Source organism: Styela clava, chromosome 1 (assembly GCF_964204865.1).
Source record: "Styela clava chromosome 1, kaStyClav1.hap1.2, whole genome shotgun sequence".
Classification (NCBI taxonomy): Eukaryota; Metazoa; Chordata; class Ascidiacea; order Stolidobranchia; family Styelidae; genus Styela; species Styela clava.
Window position 1 is genome coordinate 13,926,859 of NC_135250.1, and position 27,571 is coordinate 13,954,429.

Below are 27,571 nucleotides of genomic sequence, written 5' to 3' on the forward strand. Positions count from 1 at the left end.
TTTCTTCGCAAATTCGGACCAATAGATTCAAATTTTCAATTCCCTAAATGTGGCTAAGAAGCCGTTAGATGGCTGGTATCTTATAAAGTCTAAGTACAATGAGACCTGATATTTTATCAAAATTTTCTGTTTTGTTTCAAGTAACGGGAACACTTATGAAATATGGAAACACTTTTGTCACTCTTGTCTTCTGATTTTTTCAGGAAAATCAGTGCTCATTGATAAGCTACAACTCAGACCAGTAATTAATGCGTGACATTCGTATCCATACATTTGAACATTGGTTTTAATTCTTTACGCTGTTGCAACTTGTTTGTAACAAACTGTTGCTGTTAATTTTTTGGTGGATGACATGAATTGCATGTTTGACTCTCCAATTGTTTAATTATTCACCACAAAACATTTTGGTTTTACAGTTTTACAATTGTAAAACATGAATCAAGTTTCCATACATCCATCAGTAAACCCTAAATATTAATACCGAAAGTTTACCAGCCACTTCAAAGCGCCGTGCATGTAAATTATTGGGCGGGTTATGGCGCAGCGTCATCATGCCGCTGTCATTCAATAAGCATTAAATTATTTTTTTTGCAATTTGTTGGATAAACCGGCGTGTAATTCTATATCATTTTGGCATAATATCCTGGCCCCGTGACCGCCTTCGCACATCCGTTGAAATAATGACCGAAAAACCTTCCACCGCTGGTTTAAAATACTCATTATCTGACTATAATTACCACCTATTGAACAAGTTTTCTACTACGCAGTTCGATTAAAATTCTTGACTTTAAAGTAGTCTTTAATCACGCATCTATTATGAAGTAAGGGGTCCTTTGTTTTAAAACATTGTCTCGCTGAGTTAATCTGTGTTTTAACCTACTTATTTTTGATTCTCCAAAAGATAATTCTCGAGGACAATTATCATTTTCGGGTAAAGCAATTCCTCGAATATTGTTACTTTGACTCAATTTGTCAATTTTATTGCAACAATCCATGTTTTGCAACGGCTTGGCCTGAACCTTTTTGCTTATACGGGGGTTATCACCACTTCCACAGTTGCTTAACTTAAAGAGAATATTATGGTACTGGTAAAGGTATTGAAGTTTTCGGGAGTTGATAGTGTGCATTACTACGAGTTGCCATTTTATTTACTTCGTTCGAAAATTTCAAAAATCTTGATACTTGTTGTCGAGGCTCACAACAATCCTGCGATGAAAAAAAAAGCAATTAATTCGTATATTCGAACGAACCAATCAACCAAAAACAGTGTTGTATGGTGTTGTGGAAACAAATCACATCCAGTTTCAATTAACAACTTATTCGGGAAGTGGCGTGACACAATAAGATGTAGGAAGTCTCTTGTTTTCTTCCTTACAGAATAGCAACGTTTATATAACCCGCAATTTTGTTAATTGCCGAGGATTTCCAGTTTGATACTATAAACAACATTTCACTTTGAAAGTTTTTTTTCAGTTCATTGCGTCAATTGCGGACCAGTTTAATATCATGGATATTTTTTAAGAAATTGCAATTGTATTTCGTGTTTCAAAATAAAATTGCGCCAATAAAAGGAATTTGGAACACAATATTTCGCTGGAGATGATAATACAACTCTAAAGAGGACAATGCTACAACCCTGTACAATAAGCCGAAGTACGTCATAAAAGCAAATAGTAGCCACTGGGGGCTCATGAACAGATCATGTTAAACAGCAAGCGCCAACAAGATAATGAGGCTATGAATACGCAACCAAAATCTAATAAAAGTAAAAGTGAAAATAACCACACCGCATAATTATCGCTCAATGTGATTTGTCATCATGCTCATAGTAATAAATTGATGATGGGAAAGAGCTTTTAAAACTACATTCGTCCCTTTTTTTCATCGCCTCGAATGGATGGACTCGAGTTGAATCTAGTCCAATTTTTTTTCAGTATATGTCTAAGATGTTCGGTTTGGAATGCAAAAGTCAGCATTGATCTTTCTTATGTAAACGTGGCATTGTAGTTGGGAATCTGATAAAAACGACACATTATTGAAAACGATACATGGTTACACTTGGCATGTTGTTGCATTAGTATGGACTAGTTAATTTAGTATCGTTTAAGGTCAACCTAAACTGCCAAATTTTGGTTCTAATTAGATTCCCTCAATGTTTGAGTTTTGTCTCTAAATGTAGTTGATTTGTTATACCTAACTTCGAATAACCAGTGTTAACACGAAACGCCTTTTCTCGCAGTCACGTGATGCATGAGTCACGTGAGTACAGAATTGTTTTTGTTCATATCCTGATTTAGAAGTATATATTTGTGGATATAGCGTGTGGCATTGTGGGAATCTATTTCATCATTTGGTTTAATTGCGTACGATCACACACCATGGGAAAATGGATTTGTGAGTAGATATTAAGATGATATTGAATACGATGATTGAAATTATTGTGCTGGTTTCGGTTATACCATTCTATACGAACAAATCAAAATCCCCGGAAAATCTCACAACACCATATGTCGATCGGCGCAGGATCTACGCACCTGCGTGTTTCGTTTACCCGCTCATTTGATGCCTTCGAAATTATTTGGGGAAGTTTGTTTTTCGCACCAACCATGCTTGATCAAATCGATCAATTTCATATCAAGACACTGCCAGATTTTATTTTATTGTTTACGTCACACGTAACCCTAATTTTCAAAGAATTGTCAGCTTTTATTATCACATTTTAATAAGTATTGCTTAATGACAACCTTCATATAAAGCAGAGCGTGTCGCTAATTTATATCGGGCCTTTTGATTTTCCGATATTAATATGTATATCTACCTAAGCCGATTTTGATTGCACGCTATGCAACCCTCCGGGAATGGGTGTCCTATTCGTGTTCATTAAACCGTCTCGATCGAGTGTCGACGTTCCGGATATCGATCATTATTCTATGATGAAAGCCCCGTTACACACGACACCAAAGTCGATTTTGAACGTATTTAAGATATACTTTTCTATATCTAGATAAGTACTTCGTTTCTATATCGAGTTTGGTCGAGCTTGTAAAAATGGCGACAAATGTCTTGGCGCCCTGGTGGCATTGCCAAGCGCATGCACTTAACATGCGGTCGCTAATTCGAGTCACGTTACATGTTTCCTAAAGTTTTCGGTTAAATCGTCGATCTTCCACCCACAATTCATTTTTTACATTAACGCGCCCTCGCAAAAGTCTTCGTTTGTGGTAGTGTTTTTTCTTGCATAAGGTAGATTACATTTTTATTTTTTGTCATCGAAAGTTGGCGACCTACATTTTGGGTGACCATCTTTTTTTTTGCTTCTCTCATACATGGTGTAAACGGTAAATAACTCAGGTACATTCAAAAACATGCTGCAACATTTAAAAGTGAACAAAACATATCTTTCTGGTCAAATGTAACCGAATGTTGATGCTTGGCAGTAGTTTCGAGAGACGAGACGTGGTCGGACGGCAATCATTCATTTTTCATGTCGGTTGAATAATAGTCATCCACACGACAAGTGATGTCTAGCTCTGGCGTTTCGTCGTTAATTCCCCTTAATTATAATATAAGAATGAGGTTCGTCGAATGCTACGCTTTTCTCTATATTTACGATTAATAAAGTAAACTCAACAGCGTCAGAAGTGGTTCAAATTGTAAAAATACATTATGTAAGTTCATTAGAAGTGGAGTCTGAACTATTTCACCTCCACTTAATAACAAGATTGAAAACTGCTTTCTTGACAAAATATGCGGACTGGTGAGAGGTATAAAATTCTGTCTTTTATTGCATGTTGAGTTATACAATCAAGTCATTTATTTATACAAAGGCTCATTTTGTAGGTGCTCAATTGTAAACATAATACGTTTACGTTCTTTTAAATGTCTTCTGCTGTTAATTTATTCACCTTCCACAGTTCTAGAAATCTGCCCAATCACGATGTGCAATATCACTATATCGTAAGTTTGTACTATGTGTACATACACATTAAAATATGATGAACGGAATGTAACAATAAAAAAATGACTTGAGTATCTATTTTTACTCGCTTTAACCTATTTTGGTGACTTTGCGGTTCATGTAACATCACTTGGATGAAAAGTTACTTTGACATACTTTCACTTATTACGCCATTGTTTTGCACTGAGGCATTGGCCCGTGCAGATATTTTGTGACTTCAATCAGCCTGGAGTCGAACTCATTGTTCGCCCTGACATGGGCGATAAATGTAGCGTAACTTGGATACACATTCTGCGTCTAATTATTGTATCAATTCGATTCGCCGCTAGAATTTGGAATTCCTCGCTACCGGTTTTGATAATATTTCTTACGTATGAATATTTTGTTTGTCTATTCGCCAAGTTTCCTTCTCGCATTCGTAACTCAATTCGTTTTGATTTCGGTTGGTATCTCAAAAGGTGGTCTGAAGCGTACTTAGCTTGCTTTCGTCGTCTGTCAGAACATTTTTTCCCATGACGGTACGTGACGCACAATGCTGGAGTCCATTGTCACACAAACGAATGAAAAGTACTCTTCACAATAGGGAGATGCACTCGAAAGTCGCACCCAACACTCGATACCCCGCACATGACCTCTGATACAGGTGGGGTATGTAGACCGCAGACTCTTCGAAATCTCGTATCTCTGACCTTCATTCTGGATCTCGTGTTGTCGAAATGACATTTATTTCTGTCGGTGCGATATTTTCACGTTATCACTTACGTAATATTCTATATATTCGCGAAATTGAATATAAAACTTTTAATAACTTTTAATCAATTTGAGCGGTGGATCAGTTTCAAATTCAACTTTTAGCTGTTGGATACAAAATCGTATCTTAGTTTAAAGTAAATTTAATATTTTTTATATGGCTACCGAGCCATTTGTATCTTCCCTCGCTGATCATATTTTTCCTGGGTAACTGATATATAGGAGACCATGAGATGATCGGGCGAATCTAACACGTGAATCGCCAGCTTCCAACAGTGTCGTCGTGAATTAGTTACAATGTTACATGATACTTGCGGTCCGTGAACTTCAGGATTGTCTCGGTTTTGGATTGATTGGTTTGAATATACTTTGTTATTAAAAAAAATAACACTGCTACCTAAATACTTGAACGCTATTTTGGAGATAGTAACTAATACAGAAATTTGGCGTGTTATTATTTCTATTGTTGAAATTGACTCGTTTATCGAATATTTGGTCTCCCAGCTGATCTGAAGACGAAGAACCCTCTGCACAGATGACTGAATTTGGCCACATTAACGCGAGTGTAGCAAAATAAAAATCTTTAAATTGCTTACTTTCGGGCACTCATTTCACGAAAGACCACACTAATACATATATCGAAACACAACAAATAATTATTATCCATTGGTCTATTCAACAACACATTAACCAATGAACTTTAGTTCCACACTGAATAGCGTCAATAATTGATAATTGATAGCTGGATAATTTTGACGAAAACAAGTAAAAGTTAAATAGGCCGATGAAATCATAAATGCATTAGCGTTGATGTATCGTTTGTTTCACAAAGTTTGTTTATATGGCGTGACATAAATTGGATCCCGTTAAGAGGTCACAAAACCCCAAAGGGACCGTCCGGAAAAGAAGCTCAAGTCGCGCGGCGCATTATTCACATCACAATTGAATTTGTGTCTCTGAATACTTTCTTCTATTGGATTGATGAGATTTGCTTGTTACACATAGGATCTAATCTTTGATTTATGGTTTGCCAGTTAACTAAATTTTCTGCTTTGTAATTTTGAAAAAAAATTGAATGAATTCCTTTTTAGTTCAAATGCGTTCCTCCTAATTGAGTGTCGAGTTAGGCGATTTCGTTGACTTGTGATTTTAATATCGAGATGCTCATTTATCGTGTTCGAAATGTTTACCTAATAAAGTTTGATCTTACATTTATTGGCGTTTTCGTGTTGTGAAATTTGGTAAAATAATTTGAAAGTAATTAACATCCCGGTCGCGGGTGTACACTTTATGGTATTGGTGACCTATCTTATACAAAATTTGTTTGTGTCTGACGTTCCTATCAGGATCTTCTCTTTTAATACGATTAAAAAATTTATGCTCGGGAACCAATTTGTAAACTCATTCATTTTCAATATGTTCTCCTTGAATATAGTCGAGATAATCCAATTTGGCGTGGATAGCCGGGCTGTGACTTTGAGTGAACTACACCGGAATTAGCATGCCATTTGGTCGACCTTTATGCTATATATAAATTTCGGTATTACTTTTCTCATATTATATATTTTGAAAATTGCTTTTTTTGTATTTGCATATAGCAAGGTGTCTGTACAAAACCTATCATTTTTCTATTATGTATGTATCTATGCCTTGTTATGTACCACATGTGTAGTTAAATGTCAAAATTACACCACTTTTGATGTTGCATATTTTGTGGCTGTCGATTAACATATAACGGCTTTGTATTAGGAATGCGAAGCACCAGTGACCACATTGAGGACATTTGTGATTAATATTTTTAGTGTACATTCTACTCTAGTACTGGTTTGTGAAGTTCGTTTTGTTCATTTTCACTTCTATTGTCATGATTTATCGGTTATTACAAGGCTTTAATATTATCCTAGAAAGGTATATAGAAAACTGTTTATTGAGAAATCCAAGAGGCGCATACATACACGCGATAATTTAAGTATTGGGTTCCTTCTCACAATTAGCTTTTTAACCTTTCATATTGTATTTTACAAAAACCTCCTCGCTCAGAAGAAAGTCATTTTAAGCGCATATTTTCTCTACCCGTCAGAGGATACTGACCCCCACAGACCACCCCACAATTACCCTAAACCACGAAATTAAATTACGATATGTACAGCCAATTGCCGCTCCGGTGCGTTCGTGCGCTGTTAACAATGTAGTGAACTACAACCCTTCTATCAAAAATATGGTGCTTATTTGCTAGTTGAACCCCGATTCACACGCGATTTGGAAATCTTTGTTAAACGACAAATCATTTCCAAGTCGAATAGAAATATTCTGCACTAGAATAAATTGTATAGAAATAAGTTCACATGGCCGTAATTAAGTCTGGACTACAAAACTGGATCCATTTTATGGAAAGATGGGGTTGACAACGACTCTTTCAATTATGCTCCTAATTATATTCGTACTGGACATAAGTACGAAGTGTACATAATATAATAATTTTTAGCATTGGTATTTTTTTAAAAATTCTCTCCACAAGTCTCAGGCTTTTGGGATTCTGCCTTTATATGTGCAACGGAAGCGGGAATGTTCTTTGCAGGTGAAGACGATTGAAAAGAATATTATTTATTTCTACAATGTCCGCGTGGAATTGCTGTTAGCGTCACCTGCTGTATGTGTCGGAAGATTTCGTCTTCAATATTATTCGAGATCACGACTTACGTTGATAGTCGCTTATCATTTACGTTAGTGACACGGCGTTATCATATTTTTTTTTTCGAAAATTTAGTATTCCGTTGAAATTTGCAATTTTGCTAGCAACAACTTCTTTATTCATAGCAGAAACGGTGTAACCTGCCTGTTATCGAAATAACACTTTTCTGATGCGGTGATTGGTATCTGCCGTGGGAGGTGGAAGTGGTTTCTGCTTACTAGTTACTACAATGATATTTTACATGGCAGGTCATTATGAAATCATCCGATATGTATCAACGTGTTATGCTATTGTAAACTATCCATTATTACAAATATTGTTGTATGGATCGATCACCAACATTGTTGTCTGCTATAACGCCGGATGACGATTTTCACGACAAATTTGATATCATATCGTGTTACAGTCAATTTTTGAGGTTAAATTTCATTGCATCGTTATGTAATGTAGACATTCGAGTTCTCATGTCATTAGTTATCTTTTTGTGGCATCCTGTGGAACGAAATTTGATAATTTGAACTTGGAAAATAATATGTTTGGGTAATATCTTGGATACCGAGGACCGACAGATAATTTCAAAATGACAATATTTTTCAATATTAGTATTTGAAAAAGATTTATATCACTAAAAATTGGAATTATTTTTATTTTAATAAATTCTATTTTTATGCCTCATTGTGCAATTTGAATATGATTCATATATCATCCGAAGGTATAGGAAGTTCCATATTTTTTTTTATCTGCGGTTAACAACACGATGTACAAGCAGAACTATTTTATCCTAATTTGCAATACTTGAAAATAACCCCGGTACAGTATTTAAGCTTCTTTTTTGCTATATTCAGGTGATAGTGCACGAAGGTTTCAAATTGCCAGTTTCAAATTCCTTTCTGCCACAAAAAGCTTTGATGATAACAAGATTAAAACGATTATCGCAACACCTCATGATTTATTGCTCACGTTTTTGGGGGTGTATTTTTAAGATTCTTCTACGCACACGAAGCTTGATTTGTAGCCGCAATACTCGTTCAGACGTATTATCATATTTTTGTCTCACTTTGTTGTAACCATGGCTGACTTCAGTTTTCCTAATTGTATCAATTATTTTGAAATATTTGTGAAAGCGTAATTGGTTTTTGTAGAAGTTGTATGCTCGCGAATGAAGCCTAAACGAAGAGACAGGTTTGCCACATGATTTATTGTTCCTAATCATATCTACAATCCTTATGCAACGTCGCCGCCATCTTCGCAAATTCAGACAACCGCATACCATCAGACGAGTCCAATTCTATGAATTATATATATTTGACTGCCGATGTACGTTTGGAACGTTATGTAGTGTTCAAACTGGGGTTTGATAAGAAAGCACCGCACAAACAAACTATTCAATGGTAGCGGGTCCTTCTGTAATACCGAGATATCTATTAATTTTATTATATTTATTACGCTTAATAGTTATCCAGCTGTTCATGGCTGATATTCCATGTCGTCGTGACAGGTTATTTTCGTATTTACTGTATTGCAATATGCGAAACCCTTATACTCCCGGAAAAGGTCATCTTGGATCGTCACTAACCGCGAACACCATCTTGAGACCCGTATGGCATTTCGAGCCTGTATTCAAGGTTTTTTTGTATTATTTTTATTCAGGTCCTATGTATTTAACCCAGTTTGAATTGATTTCCCATATAGCTTTATCGAAAGGCACGCTAACTTTCGTTGACCTCAGTGGCCATAGTATACCGAATTCCCAACGAGATTCATCTGTTTCATGGCTGATGCCACTTTTGGATGAGGGTTTGGGTCCTTGAGTTGACCTGGAAAAAAATGCCCACTTTGCGCTCACGTGATTCGAGACACGCAATACATACACTCTGGTTGTAAATTTGTAATCGCTATTTTTCACCATGGACGCACGTTTTTGTGAAGTCGTATCGTTTTTAAATTCTCTCTTTAATGTATGATGTAACACTGAATAATTGTCAGACAACACTTTTTCTCTCACAGAACGAATGTTAACCATGGCTTCATTTGATGAAATCATCATTCCGGTTGGCGCACCCCACCGGCCTGGTGTTTTATGATATTTCTAAATGTAGAAAACTTTCCAAAGTTATGTCAGCTACAGATCTCGTATGACATAGAACTGTCATTCATTGAAATACACCGATTTCCCAGCGGCAAGAATAAAAAGCTCAAATTTCACATCTGTTCAATTTTGAGGACATAAATTAAAAACCGTGACCTCCATAACAATAACATCAGCGGCAAGCTCCAAAGTTGACACCTCGCGTTTATTCGGCTCCCGTGACGTGACGTCATAATATTGCACGCTTCGGGTTGTGGTCACCCATATCCACCACAAAAGCACACATCCGTACCTTCTTCATGATTCGTACCGTCCAGGATGTTGTCACTCGCTCTTGGAACAATAGAAGAAGTTTCAGAGTATCTCAATGTTTCAAACAGACACAATTAGTTTCAGGTTGCTTTGTAGGATTAATTGTCACCTGTTAAGATGCGTGGCGAATGGTATTCTTAATATTATGCTGAATTGGAAATCATATTAAAAAACATCTCCATTTTGCCATGGTATCTATATCTTGCATTTACCACGCTTATTATTATTTTTTTACAGTATGATCTTGAACGAATTCCTCAATTCCCTGTAATAATGGTTATTTCCAGACCATCAAGGGGTTAATTCCGGATAAAGTTTATTTTTCCATCAAGTATTGTTGTCGCAAATACTTTATACTTCCCCACATAAGCAATTCAGGATGTGGCAGTGTCACGGAATCGGCTAAATCTTATTTACGCTCATTCGAATTCTATAGGCGAAATATCTAAGCTTAAAATGATTTTGAAAGATAGGATTAGATCGGCTTACTCACCAATTTGCTTACGGAAGTTTGGGGCTGGGCGGAGGTTCGTCCAAATTGGAGTGACTCACTGCGATGAGTTTGTTAAGTTGCTTCGCAATTTGTAATTTTTATTTAAAGATTTCAGCCACTACACTTCCGACCTAAAATCTTTCACTTACTTACCTCGAAGATCGATCGAAAAGGGTGAGATATCATAGGAAACAACAAATATGATGACTTAACCATGATTTGCGTGGGAATCTGATTTTGACACCTGCCGATAAAAAGCAATATTTACTTCTATTTTATCTCCCCGAAAAACATCCTGTATTAATTGTTCCCCTTGAAGATGAATGGACAACTGATTATTTTCTTCTTTTAGTGATAAACATCATCATTCAATGATGTAATTTGTAGTCACGTTGAAAAAAAAAAGTCACCGTTTTCGTTTCAAATTATTAACCTTTCGCTTCATACGAAGGATATGGGCAGATTTCAATTTATAAGCGCCCTCTATGTTAAATTTTGTTTTACGTACAATATTAATTTGAAGCGGAAGCTGGAAAACCACAAATGTATCGGAGTATCAACAGTACGCGATTGTACTTGGTCCAATGCGTATCTTACGGGAATTTCGCAAAATTCGCCGTCTTTTCGGTTTTGACTGTCTTCGTGCACTTGTACTTTGATCACTGTACACTGTTTCAGCGTTCTTTGTGACCTTTTTGTTACCTTGTTTAAAATATGGGTCTTTTCTAGGTGCGGTTGCGATTGATTTATACGTGGGTGCATAATAAGATAATAAATCGGGGAACATCTGAAACGTTCTCCTATATCAATTGTGAATTCTTTCGCTATTGTCTTACGATTTTCGTCTTATAGGTGTACCGAATTAATCAAATCGTGCATATTTTCTTAAAAACGTGACTAGGCACAGTGCGTCACATCACCACACGCATTACCCTGATCTGCCAAGAATGGTGTAGCTAATAAGGGTGTTCCTGCATGATCATATTTGCATAAAAAATACTTGGAAGTATTTGCAGTAGTGCCAGGCCAGAACGGCGTCTCGAGATTATCAAGCTCGTCTACAGCTGATCGTAATTAAGGCTATTTCGAAACTTCTAAAGATTAAAATAAACTCAAAACGAGGACTACTCCCCCTTGTTGCTATGAAAAGAACTATTACCATACCGAACAGGCTTACCTGCTGTGCTAAATTTAGATACCCCGATTGGGTAGATGTTAGATATTAGATAAAACAAAATATTTGCCGAATTAGGCTTTTCACGAATCGGCGTGCGGCGCTTTGTTACGGCGAAATAACCTTACGTGTATCGCTATTAAAATTATCAATGGGATGAGCAATTGAGAAATTGCCAGAAAATTGCCAAGTCCTAGGAGCGTCCTGAATGAACGCACGTTGGTTATTGGGAAAGTTGCTCTATTTTCCAATTATGCAAGAAAATTTGAACAGGATTGACCTGTAAACACGTGTATATTTTTGGAATGGTTATGTCAATTATGAAATTGAAACTATTTTGAGAATCCCCTTATCCCTCCTACACGGACAAACTATAAAGTCATATTGGAGTGTTGCTTCACTTATTGATTTTCGTACAACCTTTCTTTCCCGTTACCACGGTAACAAAAAGCATTTCATTTTGACATTGTTACAGGATTGCGTTTGTATAGTACCATCGGTGATTCCTATCGTTGAATCTCCGTTGGTTACGGAAAAATATTATATTTAATTTATACCGTATTCCTTGTCATTACAATGAACTCAGTTTCTATTATTAATCAAATACAGAATGTTATTTGCATCATTATTGAAGGGCATGAAAAATAATTGGTTTTGTATTTGTTCGCTATGGAACAGCACACCTCTGTTTGGCTCTACCAATTTCCTAAATATGACCCATCCTTTTTTTATGTGATCTAAGATAAAGTAGGTTTAATCATTTGGTACATTTCGAGAAAAAAATGATATTGCTTTGTCTGACATCATGCAAGGGCGGATTTTCCGAATCCCATGATTCCCAGCGTGCTAAAGCGCGTAGTTTTATTGAATATATACTTAGGTCTTGAGTCCCATTCATCGCAGGAAGACAGCATATGGATAGCATTTTCGTATCTTGCATTGCAAAAAAAATTTTTTCATAGGTATTGTCTGGACACGCACGTTCATAATGCATCTTGAGTGGTTATTGGTAATTGTTAAATAAAGGCGTATAAATTGCCGTGCTAGACGATGTTGTGGTCTGCGGAGACTTAGATATATTCGGTGTATGCACTTGTGTATATTCTTCATAACACCTGCTCACCTGCTGTATGATATTTTTTATTTACTGGCGCGTCACCCACGCACGAGACGTATGATTTTGTTCCACCGGTCTGTTTTCGGCTGCTGCTTACTGTCTGTACTTACATCTATACATATAGTTGACAATAAACAACTAACTTATTCATTGTGTTTAATGAACCGGTGCCTCTTCATTGTAATCATGTTTCACCCTATTTCACTTTGAATAAGAATCTTTTTCTGTGTTATGCTCTCGGAATATAGATTTCTTGCGCGACATGGGTGATTTTGGGGGTGCAGTATATATTTGCTTAATTGTGTTTTTCATAGTATCGGTCGTCAGCGTGATGTAAAATTATGACAACGAGCTGCGTGCTTCACCCTCTCGCGCATTGATTATTCCATGCGTAACCACCAGGTATAATCTGTGTAATTGCTTGATTAAAATTTTAATGGTATTACATGTTTTCTATTATGAAATTCTGTTCACATCTGTCAACTTTTTATATCAGTTAGGCTGGCCTAGAAAAAGTATCGAAGAGTGCCGTAAATATGAAATAGATAAAATGACAATGTTTATTAATGAAGAAATGGTATAATATTTGTTGTGCGCAATTTTACTTCTCTTTCATCCGATATCCCATTCTCCTTGTAACGATCGTTTCGAGATGAAAATAAAACAAACAACAAAAACACAACAAAATTTGAAAAATCGTTCGCTATTACAAAAATATTCTAATCAGATTATCCGATCTTGTATATTATTACACTGAAGTGGAAACTTGATTCCTAACCCCGTTTAGCACCAATTTAATGCACGGTTGCTCTTGTTTTTCAGCAAGAATTGGTTTACGCAAAATACACAAAGATGATCTCAGGTCAATACTCAACCGAACACCTGGCAGAAGACAAGCTTCATCTAATTTGTTCAGGAAAATTCACGAAAACGGCATCATTTCGTATTCAGAATATTTGTTTCTACTTTGCATCTTGACAAGTAATTAATTCTAATATATTCTTCACTTTCATTTTCATTCTTTGGGAAATAATTGAATAAATTCTAGATTTTAATACTCAGTAATTAATTTGAATGATGTATTGCCATCAGAATTCGAAGTAGTTGCATTGTATTTTTCCTCGGGGACCAAAATTAATATACTTCTTGGAGTTTGAAATGTAAGACAATATTGTGAAATGTTGCACAGAAGGGGATATATTGTATATTTATAGTAAATTGTTTAACATATACGAATTCGTATTGGCGACGACGGACATAGATGTATGAATACATATTCATTGTAATGACCATTTGGCCATGTTTTTTATAGTTTGTTGACTTTGTTGCATCTGTTGCCATGAAAGAAGTTTCAAAATCTATCACTGGAATAATAAAATGGATGCTTTGTTCACTAATTTTATCTACTTAACGTCACCTCGCGAACCCCCAAGCTTGCAGACAAGAAAAAATGCATTGTTTAGATTTCGATTAGTATGCTTTCACTTGTTGAAAATGTGGAGAATTAAATTGAGCGTATAAAAACATTTAACAAATCAGGCGAGTGACGTAGTGACTGCGATTTATAAATAAACCCAACACAGGATGATTGGTCGGTTGTGAAATTAATCATTTTAAATGCAAATCCAGCTAGAAAGTCCATAATAATTTGCAGAGTAAGTTCTGATCGCAGTTCTATCTTCAAAGTTTTTTCTAATTATTGCTTAAAGTTTAATTCTAATTATCGTTCAAACAGTAAAGTAGGTCACTTATGCAACAGAGTCACGGTACAGGTCATTTAGTGAACTGAGAAACAATAAGATACCGCTGCGTAATCAAGCCAACTTCTAGTTGAATTTTTCCAGCAAATAATTTTCAACTAATATCAAACGATTCGAGTAGGAAAATCACTAAAATCACTTTTTTTGGGATGCCTTGGTTCATAGCCCATACGAGGATAAGGTAGCCCCGTGGTCTGTTTTAAAAGAAGCGATATGTCATCAGCGTTTAAGGAGGTATCTGAATAAACAATGCTAACGGGGCATGTCGTCTTCACTTACGAGTTTTCGCCCCATTGATATTTTGGCACGAAGTAATTTTTTGGTCCTGTCTGAAACAATCCTACTTTAAAAAAAAAGCATGCTGTACAGTTCAAATATTCCGTAACTCTCCCACAATGGTCAAATCAGACTGCGATTGTATGTTGGTGAATGCGATTTAATTAACCTATTTCTTTTTAAAATTCGAAATGGTTTCGTTACTATTTTCTCAGTTAAGTTGAAAACATTTTACCCGTGATTTGTGAAGCTTGAATTTACGTTCTTCCACAATATCGTTTGAGGTCCTAAAAAATCTTATTAGCAGTTATATTTCTGCACATTCTTTGAATATTCGTCCATTTTCAAAAATACCAGTGAATAATGAAAGTGTGTTTCCGGCAAGCGGGCATATCTTTTGCCAAATTAAAATTTCGGTCAAAACCTTACTTTAGAGCGCACAAGATTCCGCTAACTTTTACGTTTTGTTATCACAGTAATGGAAGGAGTAAAATTTCATTACACATTAATTTCGATTATATCTGATTTCCTAGGAAACAAAAATTAAATGACGTCTAATTTGATAATAAGCGAGTTATTTCCAGTATCTGAATTTATTCTTCTTCTTAATTCAAATTTATTTGACTTACTTCAAAACAAATCTTGTACATTTTAACGAATTTTCTTGCATAATTGTATCTCCATGTCTAGCGTTAGCAAAAGATTGAATGTGAATATTCACCAGCCAGTGCTGGAGTATATTTAAGCACTTATCAATTAGGAACACCACTCTGTTTTATTGTAATCGTATGCCGCAAGATTCAATCAAATCCGATGATTTATTCCTAAATAAGAATGAAACGATTTAGTTAATTAGTTGACTTAGACGGCAACTTGGACCGAACAACATGCAAGGCAAACTTTGGTGTTTTTTGTTTGACCATTTGCTACCCAACGAGCTCATGTGAACGATTCGGAATATAGACGCTCATGCTATGACATGAGAACAGCAAATGATAAAAGGTCATTCATGAGCAATAATACATGATTATGACATGTAGCATTACTTCTATGTATAACAACTTATCTCGGAATTTTTTTTCTTCAATCAAAACTATTTTTACTTCTAGAACCAAAAGCTGGCTTCAAAATTGCTTTCAAAATGTTTGATACCGACGGGAATGAACGCGTGGATAAACAGGAATTTTTAGTGGTAAGTTACTGTAAAATCATATCATATACAATGAATATTAAACAGGGTCATAAAATTTCAATTTCATTTCAATTGAATTTGGTAGAACAAAGTCGTAGGATTTGACCCATTTTTTCTTAGTTTCATTTTCTGCCTTGTGACCTACCTAGTCCAAACTGGAGTTTTTTAAGTTAATGGTGAAAATTTACATTTCGACATTTTTCGAATTTTAAAATACGTGTTGCCGGTGATCCGTCTGTTATGTATGTATTGAATTCGGGTCATTTGCTTTCCTATCTAGAAAATCTTCTTGTCACGACAAGAATGAATTACATATTTTATGGCTTCGGTTGTTTGTACTAAAAATGCTTCTGCGGCCGCGAATTGTATTTTTATCCAACGCACCCCAATCGACATGAGGACACCGAACGTGGGAAAAATATAGGCGTGGCAAATTGAAATATGAGATGTCTTCGATTCAAGTTTATTTTTCAATCTCGAGACTTTTTTGAATAGTTTGTGGATTTGTTGTTTAATCAAATATCTGGCAGACGCCAGAATATTTTTCGGTTTAGTTTCAGCGCACATGTAGAAACATCTCTATATTTTTCAATCTCGAGACTTTTTTGAATAGTTTGTGGATTTGTCGTTTAATCAAATATCTGGCAGACGCCAGAATATTTTTCGGTTTAGTTTCAGCGCACATGTAGAAACATCTCTATTAAATACTAATATCTTTGAATTGCAAATCATTTCATTCAAGCGGCTACAATTTAATCGGAGCATTAATTAGACCATGTAGCATAATGAACACTCTCGAATTGTTTTTTTTTCGCCCGATACCTGATAGGGATAAGTTCAAGGTGGCCACGGTTGGGATTGCCTGTTATTATTGCGGAAACCTTCAGCTCTTTCGTACATTTTTTATTTCATTTTCCTTCATTCCCTAATGCACAAGCGGTATTTATATTTTGTTACGCTCAGTATAACGATGCTCAATTCAGTTTTGTTGATGCGAATAAATTATCGAAGCCGAATTGATTGGTCCTTTTTTCGATTGCTTATTCATCGTTATTTACTTCCCAGACTTCATAGCGTTTAGTTATGTAGTATTATGTAGTATTTATTTGACTTACTTCAAAACAAATCTTGTACATTTTAACGAATTTTCTTGCATAATTGTATCTCCATGTCTAGCGTTAGCAAAAGATTGAATGTGAATATTCACCAGCCAGTGCTGGAGTATATTTAAGCACTTATCAATTATGAACACCACTCTGTTTTATTGTAATCGTATGCCGCAAGATTCAATCAAATCCGATGATTTATTCCTAAATAAAAATTATCGAAGCCGAATTGATTGGTCCTTTTTTCGATTGCTTATTCATCGTTATTTACTTCCCAGACTTCATAGCGTTTAGTTATGGCTAGCGTTAATTCGCATCGAATTCTGCGATTGAAACTTTTAAAAGAGGTGATATCATCGGCTTTCATTATTATTTCTGCGATGAAAATTGATTTAAAATCTGTCGTTAGCATCCAGATATTGCGTAGCTGATTCTGGTTCTCGATCATGAGATACACATGATTCATGTTTTAATACAAGCAAACATAATTTCATGTCACATAAAGGTCGCCAACCAACATATTGATTTAGGTCAGAGATTCTTACGGGATGCCTTGTTGTGAAATAGTGCCTTTTTTATTTTTATATGCGTTGCAACATACCAATCCCACCAACAATATTGTGGTTTGCGTGACACAGATTATGTCTTTGACAAGGTGTTGATGTAGACACCAATGATCGATTATGCTACATTTCCCCACCGCCGATCGCTGTTATGTTTTATTTTTCTACCCATTTTGGGTTTTCTGCTTTTGCAAAATCGTCTTGTCGCTCAAACTGTGACCAGCACTCCTATACTAATATTGACAATAGGAGGGGCAATGGCTAATCTCCTTTATATGTAACTTTGTTCTTGTCCACCTACTTGTGTGCTCGTCAGAAATGTAGGTTTGGGCAAAAATGAGTCAAGAGCGAACAAGGGTGCTGGGTGCTAAACGAAATCAAAAAATCAAGTTGGCCGAGAGGCGAGAGCTTATATTTATGATATCGAATAGTCGAATTTGCTTATCCACGCAAGGTATAACGCTGTAAAATAAAATGAAATTTATAGTGGAATTCTAAACTATCAAAACCATTTCTTTCAAACCTTGGCACACCGTCGAGGATTCTAGTGGGACACTGAATAGCCTATTTTTATGTGATTTTCGGTCTTATATACCCTATAATACGTTAGTTAATAGTATTTTCTGATATATGAAGCTAATGTAAGTAAAAGGGCGAGAATCAGGTCCGTTTACGCCGTACCATTCTTTGCACTTTATAATAGGGTTTGGTTTGTTACATGAAATTATCAGTCTGCCGGAAATGAAACCTAGGTTTAACAAAACTCCTTAAAACCCCACGTGCCCCACTCTATAAAACCCCACAAGCCCATTTCAACGTTTTCAACTTTTGACAGCAAATTCGCGTGTGTTATGAAATAGTTTATGAATTGATTAAGCATTGTGATACTTTATAATAACATTTGCATTCGGTCTTCAATGTCCATAGTTTCGCTCAACACGTCCATCATTTTAGTACATTTTTGACAGCCTCACCCATTTCGATATTTACTTTCGGCTTATGTTTGGCCATGAGTAAGTCGTCTATAATATGTTACGCCGTAATCGAGTATAGACTCGATTTAACGATGATTTTACATTTAGCTCGAGGAAATTTTCCGGAACAAAACAGAGAAATCGACAATAGTGCGCGAGGTATGTGGTTTTATACATTCCAAAATCTTCAATTTTTCCGAGTTACAATTCCTTCGCAATTTATTCGGTCAAGTATGGCTCAGAAGTAACTGTTAAAAATGACTTACAGTATATTCTTGATCCATGCATGATCGATAGTAATAGTTGATGTCGTGTTTGCGTGTCGAAAGTAAATTGTGACATTGTTGCGTGTGAGTGTTGATGTATCACTTGTATTTAATTTGTCACGTATAAAACCATGCTTTATTTGGCGTGGTCCTTATTTAACAAATGTGATTTTTATTGAATCCCCGCGCCCGATAAAGCATGACATTTTGTTTTGTGTGATAATAATGGACAATAAATATTTTCTATTAGATCTCTCCATCTCTCACGAAGCTTGTTTTTGTCTGAGTCTTTTTTTTTCTGGAATTTCTCTCTTTTCTCTCGAAAGCAAATTACAGATTAGCGGTTTCTGACCAGGACATCGAAGGCTTGGATGATCATCAACTAAGTTTCTTTATGTTTGGTGTTAGGTTTTTCAAATTCACTCAGGAGAAGTCGAATGTTTTTTCCTCACAAGCTCGATGTAGCGCAGATTTTCAGTAAAATTTAGAAATTCTAATATTATGAGATGTTTGAGACCCGTCCGTATAATTAATGTACTGACACAGTACTAAGAACTGCGCTTTGAAAACGTACCGCGATGACTTTGTTTGAGCGATTGTAATTCGATTTTCCAATTTTTTTTTCATTTTAAAAACAACAGTCCGATGTCAATATTATGTTACGCAACAAAGTGGAATTGCTACATCAATCAGACGATAATAATCTACCCTTTATGGTATAACTATTTTTCCACAAGTCAACAAATATCGTTGAAGTGCTGTGAAACGGAAATTATCGTCAAATTTTACGAAAACCACGCAAGAAATACACAAGATTTAACACGATTAAAAATAAATTAGGATCGAAATACATACCATATTCACCACGATACAGTGCCCCTATTATAGTCAATCGAACATAAATCATCGATGATAGACGGTTCAAAACAGATAATCGAAGAAAGGCGATAATATCAGCGGAGTATGATTCTTGGGAACAAACCAAACTAAATAATAAAAAATAAATAAATAAGTTTGTTATAACTTATTTTAGTTAAATCTATATCTACGACGAGACGAAATTCCAGTTGTTAAATTAAGAATTTTGTACTCCCGTATTCTTCATATTCAAAGATATTATAGTCTGATACAATTCAAACTTAAATAAACGAACATTTTTAAGCGGTTGATAAGGCGGCTATGCTTCTTTTATGTGGTTTGGTCTTCAAGTATTGACTGCTTCTTAATTTAGCTATTTTTGAATCCTTCCCGACGTCAGGGCGTAATACGTAATATCGCTGTCACAAAGAACTTCGAAATTCAAATCATCAAAATATTATTTTGTTAGTCAAATTGAATTCGAAAATTCTAAAATTTTTATTTAAATTAATTTGTTTGATGTTTCATGTTTGTAATTGAAAAAAAGTTGAAATCACGTAACTTTTAAGGATACTTTATGATATCGGCTTATTTAGCGGAATACATTCGCTTTGGAAACACTGGCTGGCTGATTTGTTTAAAATATTTAATCGAAATAAATTTTAAGGATTCAAACATTGTACACGGAGTTGACTTATCAGAGGTATGGAAAAAATAAATGAATGCCGGTATATATCCTCTTCTATAGCAGTTTGGAATCCCAGCTTGAGCGAAGCTGACTCCATTGATATGCTGGTGTGGCTTGGCTGGGAATTTCAAATTGATCACTTTTTTCTGTGAAATGGAAAATTTTTAGTTTTAGCATGATTAGCTGGTGTAGAACTACTTTATTCACGTTGGGCTTTGAAATATATGCAACCTTGTCAGCTTATTACTAATATTAAAGTTCGTTTGTTATTAGTTTGAATGTTTATGAATTATTTTAGATAATCAATGTAATTTTTTTACATTTTTTTTATAAATTATCTCTAATTTGCATGCGTAAAAAATCAGCAAATTTCTATAATTTCCCTATGCCTGGAATAGCTATACAGCACTGCTTTCCCAAGCATGGGCAGAAGAAAAAAACAGGTGTTGAATTGTGTGATCTGCTTGATTGGGGTTGTATGTAATTAACATGTGAAATTCTAATTCTTTAATTTTTGCATTTATGTGTTACGTGTAATGGTGTAGTTCTGTGTTTATAATTTGATGTGTACAGGAAACGTTGAACGGTGGAATACTCTCACTCGCCGACATTAAAGGGGTAAGATGAAACGTACAAACAAAACATTAAAATAAAATAAAGGTATTGCCATTATACATGTTTCTTGCTACATACATCTTTGTCTCAATGGAAGACAATTGATCAGATTGTTGATGCTTAACAAAATGTGTTTGATACTACCGTGTTTTATTAACAAGTTCGCTTCATAAATACGAGAAACATATCTCATGCGAGCTTGTTGGGTCAGTAGCGCCCTCTTGTGAATAAAAATATCATTTATCAAGTTGATTTGCATGTTTTCGTTAATAAAATCTAATCCAATCATATCGATGTTTCAAAGATAGTTGCATGCTAATTATGTTTGGTTTTAGTACAATAATTGCATGGCTTAGTGTAGTTGGAGAAGTTAGCCAGACGAAAATATTCAATTGCGACTTGTCTGTGTGGGGCTATATATATATACATTATAACCTGAACATGTGTCCCCTGTTATGCACGTATGCGATTGTGTGCACATATTTATGACATAGCTTGCACACTTTTATGATCAGACAACACAATAGTGCTGGAACAATTATGCGCTATAGCATAGACTATTTATCTCTTATTAGAGATGTTTTATTGGATAAAAAACGAACAAAAAAACGATTAAGGATAGGTATGTTTTCATCCCATGGAATGTTATTATATTTAATCACATAAGAAAAAAAAATACCGTATTTTAGAATGAAGTATTAAATAATTTACGGCTTCTGAACAGATTCTTTCCAGTAAAGACGCTGCTGTGCATGATACATCACTTCTTGTACACTTCTTTGGGCGAAAAGGAGACGAGACGCTGAGTTTCGAAGATTTCTACCAGTATGTATCTATATTTTATTTGACAATATTCGATTTATACTTGCTTATAACTAATGGACGGTTTATGTTTTTCTTTTCTAATTTCTCAGGGGGTCAAACCAAGCATAATTGGTGCTAAGCCGAATTTCTACCAAAACTTGTATATCTTTGTTAAAAAGGCTGTTGGTTAAATCTGACTATACAGGATTAGTTGTTTTTCTAATTGTTCTGCTCTCGACAGAGAACAATATAAAATCTATTCAAATCATTTCAATAAATATTATTCTGTGATCGAAATAATTTTTTAGTCTGAATGTTTTAATTTTTAATATTTTAAATTTGGAATCCTTTTTTTATTCCAGGTTTATGGATGATCTACAAACGGAAGTGCTAGAAATTGAAATATCCTTTTTTTACGTTGTTGTTTTCTACTGACCATTGCTATTTAAATATATCTTGTATCACCTCTAGCGATCTAAAATAGTCGCAAAACATCACAATAGCTGGAAAATCCCAAGTAAACGTATGAATGGTTTACTCTTGTTTCCAGCTTGAAATTTTCTGCAGTCCGTTTTACCACATGATTGGCGAATCAGCCAAAAAACCATTCTTATTCTCTTGAAAACAAAACATCAAACTTTCAAGAACACATTTGAACAATAAATCGAATTCCGCCACAGTAGTCGCGGAATTTTTGTTTGAGTATCACATTTGTTATAGGACGCATTCGGATTGAAACGGACAATACCAGAAAACTAATCGACTCATATATAACTCTGTACTTTCCTTAACATATCTATTATCTCTTGTGCACTTTTTGACGTATAGTCATGGAATGCCCACAATTTCAGAAGAAGATTTTGCTCATGTTTTACTGAGGTTCACTGATATATTGGATGAAGAAGAATATTATAGAAAGTTGAAGGTTCGGATGCCAGAAGAAAAAGTGAGAAGTTTGTTATATATTTAACAGAGTCCGGGTATTCAGGACAGTCTATTAAAGTACATCAATTACTTGTTCCGTTCTTTACGTTTTCCTCCTGATAAGTTTTCTTTTGCCCTCAATTATACGATAGAATGAACCATATTCTTCGGTTTTGTACGCCCATTTTTTATATTGTGTAGATATGATTGATGGACGTGAAGTTGTGATCAGTTATCATTACCTTATTTCAGGGATTAAATTTTGAAGAATTCCGATCATTTTTCCAATTTTTAAATAATTTGGAAGATTTTTCAATTTCAATCAACATGTATGCTATAGCCGGGAAGCCTATTGGAGAAGGTAGGTAGTAAAATTCAGTATTGGAATAAGAGTCAAGTTGGTGTAATTTGGAATCGCAATTCGATGTATCAGATTAAACGATATTTTTAGAATGTATGGAAATAGCTATTTCGTTTTGGCAATTAGACGCCTCGGAATCACGATGTGGCTACTAATAAACCATTCGTCCTGAGATATCTCTCGAGTACTTGTTGGTGTTATTTTCCTATCATTTTCTGTTAAAACAAATTTGTGGTGACATTGCTATATCTACATATATTGCAAAAATTCGGAACGAGTTATTCCGTTATTTTATTAAATTTTTCAGACGAATTTCACCGAGCTGTGAAAGTCACCACTGGACAAGACTTGTCTAAACATTTGGTTCACACTTTATATCAGCTATTTGATAAAGATGGCGACGGGAAACTCAGCTATTCTGAGTTTATAGGAGTCATGAAAGACAGGCTACATAGGGGATTCAGGGTATGTAATATATCTTCTGTTGAATTCCCAATTGTGGATGTTTGAGTGTGTTACATGACATGTACAAACGTATATATGTAATTATCTTGACTGACATCGAATAGTGTTTTAACAATATTAATTATTTTTAATTCAAACTTATCCCTTTATTGTTATTGCAGTATCCAATACATTTTATACAACAAGATAACATATGTTATATTCAAACTACCCCTTCGTTCTTGTCTTAGCACCAGGCCATTAATATACATACTTCTTTGTATTGGAACGTACTAGTTAAAAACCATAATAAATATACTCTATAATTTTACCAGTCAACTCTTCTGATCTTGAGAATCATTATATCAATACAATATAATTAGTAGTGAAAATACATAGACTTGTATAGAACCCATGCAATTGTTTTATCCAATTCCTTGCAAAATATGGTAATTTTTCTGAACAATTTTAAGTTAGCTTTACCTCGTTTATTTTAATATAATAGGGCAAGAAAGTGAGTATTCGGTCTGTGATATATATGTAGTGATGCTTCACTAACTATGTAACCTTAAGTTGTTTAGCAAACTAACATGCGCACTTTAGAGTCGGTGCTGTTGCGAATATATTTTACTCAATATTGTTATTGTTAATTACACCACACTCCTCGTTTAAGAAACAATCTACGAAGAATGGGCTTCGACTAGGATATCTATTCAAAGTATTTCGCAAATATTATTTAATACATTTTTACAAAAATATGTTAGTTATGTCATGTCAAATCTCACAATGTTTAAACGGGTTTGAATATTCATATCACAAGTCATGCTTGGAAATATCTCGTGTCATAATTTTGCTGCATCATACCCAAACTAGGACATATTTAATTATACTGCTGTTATCATTTTTTGTACGTTTTTTTTTATATATGCGCTTTTTTTAGCATCGTTATAATTTTATCTAACAATAAATTTATTCAACAACTTTACTTTTACTTGCTTTGCTCACATTGTTCTGGAATCAGTTTTACGATACACACTCGGTAAGTAACAGAGTGGATTTGATTTCTTATTTGGTCGCGTATCAAATTTTAGTCCATTTTTATACTCTGTCGGATTTAGGGAATAACCTTAAGCTCATTCCCAACAAATGCGTTGTTTCTTACGCACTGAGGAGTTTGTAATGGATGTTTGTATAAACAAAAATCAAGCAGGATGTTGCATGTTAAGTCTATCCACTGTAGACATCTTAAAAGGAAATTATCTATACTTCACTTGTATTTACCGTCTGAAGGTATTTGACGACGATGGACTATCTCCATTCGAGTTCGTCAGTTTTCGTATATTGAGTTTTTTATATTGTCACCCCTCTTATCGTGTTGTGAACTTTGTATGCATATAATATGTACGTGTATAACTTTGTATGACTGACTACGTCACTGCTGCGTCACAATCACGTAATAGAACTTGCCAAAGTATAGCGACGATTGCACGTAATGTCGTCTTCAACAACAATCTCGTAGTGACGTGATTGTTACGTCACGCCTTTTCACATCGACAAGGAGAGAAATACTAGCAACATAATAACAAATCGATCTATACGTCCACTTCATGTTCAAAAATCATATAACGCGCTGCTTGCATTACTTTTTAACTTGTATATTGTACGATATTTTTACGGCGAAACTCTTCAAGTAACGCAAAATGCACACAACCCAAATATTATTTATTTATTATTTTAGCATGTTGATTCTTTTTCCCCTTCTTATTTCTGTGAGACACAATGATCGAATAATTACGCCAATGCATGCATTTTGCCTGCCACGTTATAAATAACTATTGCTTGACCCGTGAAACTTACTTTAGGTAGATAGATATTTATTTTATTTGGCATGTTCTCTATATAAGTTTGTTTTCAATAAAAGAGTCCAAAACTATTATTCGTCATAGCCTGTGAATACTATTATATCCTTCGTTAATTGGTATTTTGAATTCCTTAAATCTATAAAGACGAATGTGCTTATCGTATATAAATTTGCTGTTCCAATCAATGGCAATTTCTAATTTCATATATCTTAAATTTTTATATTTTACCTTCTTCCAACGTTCAAATGCCGATAAATGGTTTCAGTTCTCGTCCAGTAGAACATTGTTTTATTTTAAAGATATTAAACCTGAATATTTCAGATTTTCGTGTCGGGCCTCCATTCTGACGGTTAATGTGTTCACGAAATTGGCGTTTTGTTGTTTCTTAGAAAAGCGCTTTATGGCCCCATGACAATTTTCCACAACATTATTTAAAATATTGAAATAAGTTCTACTCTTTTTTTTTTTTTAATTTTAAACAAGATTATATGGTGATTGTCCTTTTCTAATTTCAGTCTCACGTAATGAAACATGTTGGATGGAGTGGATTCAAGAAATGCATGAAGCACAACATTAAATTAAGCAAAGCTTCATAACATCTATCGGAAACGTTCGAAATATCCAACGGCGTACTTTTGGAAAACTATTCTTCTTATATTTACCTATAGCTGGAATTACTGCTTTAAAATAAATGCTCTCAGGTCTAAAATGCAAGGAACTATACAATAAATGGACGTTTTGGTGTTTTGGGTTACAAACCGGATTATGTTGCTGTACTCCAGTCAATGATTTGTATAAATTAAAAAAATGTTACCTGATCAAGAGAAAATACCTTTATCAATTGAGCAACGCATATTTTCATCTTTTTTTCTAAGGATTACTATGTATCGTCATTTTGCATTTGTAGGTTTTGCTGCTGTTGATCTCTTTGTAGGAATTAAAGTTTTAGGTGCACGTTTTTTGTATGTAATATTTTACCAATTTAAATATATATATATCTGTAGATTTCTAATGTAATCACCTATTCTGTTTGAACGCAGTTCTAGTATTTCTATTCTATTTAAAATGAAGTTGTTGCTATGCTTTGGGACGAATTAGCCACTCTTTTGGTAATCTCGCGCCAATTTTGTAATACTATATGAGAGGCCGATTTTTTTCGTTTAGTTCCGTCACAGAGAATGCCAAAGTTTACATCAGTTTGTTTTCAAAGTTTTGTTACCATACTTTGCATTTTACCCGGAGTAGAGTGAATTTTTTGACATTTTGTATCCTCATAGAATTAAGATTTAATTTCGTCGTGTGAAGTCATTAAACGTATCCTCATAAATCGTGAATTTACTGGATCGTCCGTTTTTATTTATGCATTTCGTTAAATATTAAATATCCTTCAAAAAACTGTTGTTGTGTAAAAATAATCATCATTCACACGCTGGATTAGTTTGATATGATTCTGTAATCCATAGAAGGAAATTGGGAAATATACTATATATTTGTATTCAAAAAATTGTTTTTTTGTTATGATTTAAAAAGAAGCAACAGAGTTTGACAAATTGGGACTATAATGCCCAACGGGATTTTCCATGATCCAGCCAGCTGTGTTTTACTATCGTCGCCGTCTGCGTCTTTTTCTTGGATGCAGGTGGATCAGATGTTGATTGTATATAACATGGTGTCACCACATATTTCAAATAAACAAGCGTTTGTCTTCGATCTGAGTGACGTACGATTGCCTGTTGGGAATTGGCATCCAAAATATCCACCACATCGCAGAGAGTCATTCAGCCAACCAAATTCGAATATTCGATTCGAAGGAACCAGCCCCACTCACAACTGTAGTGTAAAATCTTTTACAGTACTTTACCGTTTTATTTAATTCAAGAGTCTTGCTGCACACTTACACAAATATATTTCTGTAACGTTTCGTCTGACCAAGGTCAGACTTCTTCAGACAAGCATTTTCCAACAAGCATAGTTGTGACCTTGGTCAGACGAAACGTTACAGAAATATATTTGTGTGAGTGTGCAGCAAGACTCTTAAATTAAATAGAATAGTCATTTTCACTCTTGCTATAGCATCCTTGCGCTATACGCATACGGATCCACCTGCGCATAGAGCAAGGAAAGGTAGTTAGTTTTACGTACCCCAACTGTTAGTTACTTTACCGTTTACAGTAACTTTTCCTACATAGTCTACAGTGCGTTACCGGTACCGAACTTCCGTCTTTTGCGTCCCACGAACTCGCGAAATCAAAACGGGAGACCGCCCTCACGCTTAGCGAAATAAAAACAGTGT

At 34.9% G+C, this 27,571-nt stretch overlaps 1 protein-coding gene across 4 annotated transcripts in view; it reads left to right on the plus strand.

Moving 5' to 3' along the window:
* Window positions 1–26,988, plus strand: part of LOC120325515 (calcium uptake protein 3, mitochondrial-like) — a 39,308-nt gene extending 12,320 nt beyond the window's left edge. The window contains exons 3-13 of one of the 4 annotated variants that reach the window (XM_039391631.2): window positions 13,408–13,566; window positions 15,731–15,813; window positions 18,565–18,615; window positions 20,248–20,283; window positions 21,608–21,708; window positions 22,050–22,089; window positions 22,502–22,633; window positions 22,864–22,972; window positions 23,280–23,437; window positions 24,438–24,455; window positions 25,794–26,988. In XM_039391631.2, the coding sequence (XP_039247565.2) occupies window positions 13,408–13,566; window positions 15,731–15,813; window positions 18,565–18,615; window positions 20,248–20,283; window positions 21,608–21,708; window positions 22,050–22,089; window positions 22,502–22,633; window positions 22,864–22,972; window positions 23,280–23,437; window positions 24,438–24,455; window positions 25,794–25,874 (968 nt within the window). In that variant the 3' untranslated portion in view covers window positions 25,875–26,988. Of the gene's footprint in view, window positions 1–13,407; window positions 13,567–15,730; window positions 15,814–18,564; window positions 18,616–20,247; window positions 20,284–20,841; window positions 20,887–21,607; window positions 21,709–22,049; window positions 22,090–22,501; window positions 22,634–22,863; window positions 22,973–23,279; window positions 23,438–24,437; window positions 24,456–25,793 lie in introns of all 4 variants that reach the window. The other 3 variants (XM_039391629.2, XM_039391632.2, XM_039391633.2) reach the window with 3 other exon arrangements.
* The last annotated feature ends 583 nt before the right edge of the window (window positions 26,989–27,571 follow it).